The 2,961-nt window shown below is 35.5% G+C and overlaps 1 protein-coding gene across 1 annotated transcript; it reads left to right on the top strand.

The window, feature by feature from the left end:
- Positions 1-615: 615 nt before the first annotated feature.
- LOC110392076 (alpha-glucosidase-like) lies at positions 616-1,573 on the top strand (the record flags this gene model as incomplete). The annotated part of the gene is made up of 2 exons (XM_021384033.1): positions 616-787; positions 1,457-1,573. Coding segments are annotated over 2 exons (289 nt in total), but the record flags the coding sequence as incomplete, so codon positions are not given.
- Positions 1,574-2,961: the final 1,388 nt, after the last annotated feature.

The following is a 2,961-nucleotide window of genomic DNA, read 5'->3' as shown; positions in this document are numbered from 1 at the left end:
TTCTTAATTTGAATTGAAATTTGAATAGCGTTTTGGAATTGGAAATGAATTTTTTCTGTTCTCCGTTGCAAAATTTGAAATCTAATCTGGAATTTTTGAGATCCAAATTTGAATTAGAATGAAAAGCTTTGAAATTTGAATGAGTTGTGTTGAAATCCGAACAAAAGCTTCTGAGATTTTAGGTGTTTTTTCTGAATTTGAATTGAAATTTTGGGAGATGCGAGTTGAAATTTGAATGGATTTTTTAAAAACTGAGTTGATCTTTGAATCGAGTTTCTTTAAAGTTTGAATTGTTCCTTGAAACTTGAATGGGTGTTGGAAATTTGAGTGGAAATGTTTCAAATTCACGTGGAAATTTGAGCGGAAATCTTTCCAATTCACTTGGAAATTTGAATTGGGATGTTCCAAATTCACCTTGACATTTGAATGGAAATGTTTGAAATTGGCCTTGAAATTTGAGTTGAGATGTTTCAAATTCACCTTGAAATTTGAGTTGAAATTTTTGGAAACTTTGAAAATGTCAAGTACTACAGGAAATAACAGAATATCCTTTGAATTCTTTAGCTAATTCTGCCTTTTTTGGAATTGTTTTTTTTTTTTTTCTGTTTTTTTTAGGGCCATCGAAACTGTGTTTCCCGGCAAACGGAGTTTCCTCCTCTCGAGGTCGACGTATGTGGGATCGGGGAAGTACTCGGGGCATTGGCTGGGGGACAACACGGCATCATGGGATCAGCTCAAGTGGTCAATCCCCGGAATTCTGGAATTCGGGCTCTTTGGGATCCCCTACGTAAGGAATTAGCGATTTTTGGTGACTTTTAACCAATTTGTGAGAATTGACGTGCATAAATCCGCCTGCATAAACCTCTTCACGTCACGGAATGACCTTTAAAGATGGTTTTGTTTCACCCCAACACCATTTCGAAGTTTGAGGCTTGAAATCTGGATTTCAAAATCTGGATTTCAAAATCTGGATTTCAAAAAACTGAATTCTGAAGTTTTGAATTTGAAGGTAGAAAACCGGATTTTGAAAACGGGATTTTGAAATTTTTGAAATTAGGGGTTTGTAATTTGGACTGTGAAATTTGGGCTTCAGAATTTGGGTTTTGAAAGCTGTGTCTTGAAAATTGGATTTGAAAACCGGGTTTTGAAAATTCAACTTCGAAATCCGGGTTTTGAAAATGGGGTTTGATCATTGGATTTTGAAAATCAAGGTTTTACATTTGGGCTTCGGAAAACTGAGTTTTGACATTTGGGTTCTGAAATGCTGAGGTTTAGAAATCCGGGTTCTGTAAATCAGCTTATGAAAACTGGGTTTTGAAATCTGGATTTTGAAAATTGGAGTTCAAAAATCGGAATTTGAAATTTTGAACCCCTTTTTTTTTTTTAATTTATTTTGTTTTTTTTTTTTCTTTTTTTCTTATTCTTGTTTTATTCCGTGCTTTGCTCTGTGCTTAAGGTCGGTGCCGACATCTGTGGGTTCTTTGAGGACACGACGGAGGAGCTGTGCCGGCGCTGGATGCAGGTGGGCGCGTTCTACCCCTTCTCCCGGAACCACAACACCGAACTCTGCGCCGTAAGTGCCACCAAACCCTCCAGTTTCCATCTCTGCATCTCAATTTTGCAAATTCAATGGTGAAATCGAATTTCTACCGCTAATCGGTGGAACTGATTTGAAATCAAGAGTAACTTTCAGTTTGCTCCCCATTGAAATTCCCATTTTCTCCCCCTTGAAATTCCCATTTTCTCCCCCTTGAAATTCCCATTTTCTCCCCCTTGAAATTCCCATTTTCTCCCCCTTGNAAATAGGAAGATCTGAACTAGAAAGGCTGAAAAATAGGTTTAAATTTAGGAGGTTTTGAACTAGAAAGGTTGGAAAATGGAAAGGTTTGAAAATACGAGGTTTTAAAATAGGAGGTTTAAATGTAGGAGGTGTTGAGATAGAAATGTTTGAAAATAGGGGGATTGAAAATGGAAATGCATTGAAGTAGGAGGTTTGAAAATTGAAATACTTAAAAGTAGAAGGTTTTAAAATAGGAGAATTTAAAATAGGAGGCATAAGAGTTGAAAACGCTTAAAAATGGGAGGTTTAAAAATTGAAGGTTTTAAAATAGGAAGATCTGAACTAGAAAGGCTGAAAAATAGGTTTAAATTTAGGAGGTTTTGAAATAGAAAGGTTGGAAAATGGAAAGGTTTGAAAATACGAGGTTTTAAAATAGGAGGTTTAAATTTAGGAGGTTTTGAGATAGAAATGTTTGAAAATAGGGGGGTTGAAAATTGAAATGCTTTAAAGTAGGAGGTTTAAAAAGAGGAGAATTGAAAATAGGAGGCATAAGAGTTGAAAATGCTTAAAAACGGGAGGTTTAAAAATTGAAGGTTTTAAAATAGGAAGATTTGAACTGGAAAGGTTGGAAAATAGGAGGTTTGAATGTAGGAGGTTTTGAACTGGAAAGGTTGGAAAATGGAAAGGTTTGAAAATACGAGGTTTTAAAGTAGGAGGTTTAAATTTAGGAGGTTTTGAGATAGAAATGTTGGAAAATAGGGGGGTTGAAAATTGAAATGCTTAAAAGTAGAAGGTTTTAAAATAGGAGAATTTAAAATAGGAGGCATAAGAGTCGAAAATGCTTAAAAATGGGGAGGTTTAAAAACTGAAGGTTTTGAAATAGGAAGATTTGAACTAGAAAGGTTGGAAGATAGGAGGTTTAAATTTAGGAGGTTTTGAACTAGAAAGGCTGGAAAATGGAAAGGTTTGGAAATGCGAGGTTTTAAAATAGGAGGTTTAAAGTTAGGAGGTTTTGAGATGGAGATGTTTGAAAATAGGGGGGTTGAAAATTGAAATGCTTAAAAGTAGGAGGTTTTAAAATAGGAGAATTTAAAATAGGAGGCGTAAGAGTCGAAAACGCTTAAAAACGGGCGGTTTAAAAACCCAAGGTTTGAAAATCGGGGGATTTCAAATAGAAAGGC

The sequence above is a fragment of the Numida meleagris genome, unplaced genomic scaffold (assembly GCF_002078875.1).
Source record: "Numida meleagris isolate 19003 breed g44 Domestic line unplaced genomic scaffold, NumMel1.0 unplaced_Scaffold924, whole genome shotgun sequence".
Classification (NCBI taxonomy): Eukaryota; Metazoa; Chordata; class Aves; order Galliformes; family Numididae; genus Numida; species Numida meleagris.
This window is presented reverse-complemented; position numbering and strand designations above follow the sequence as displayed.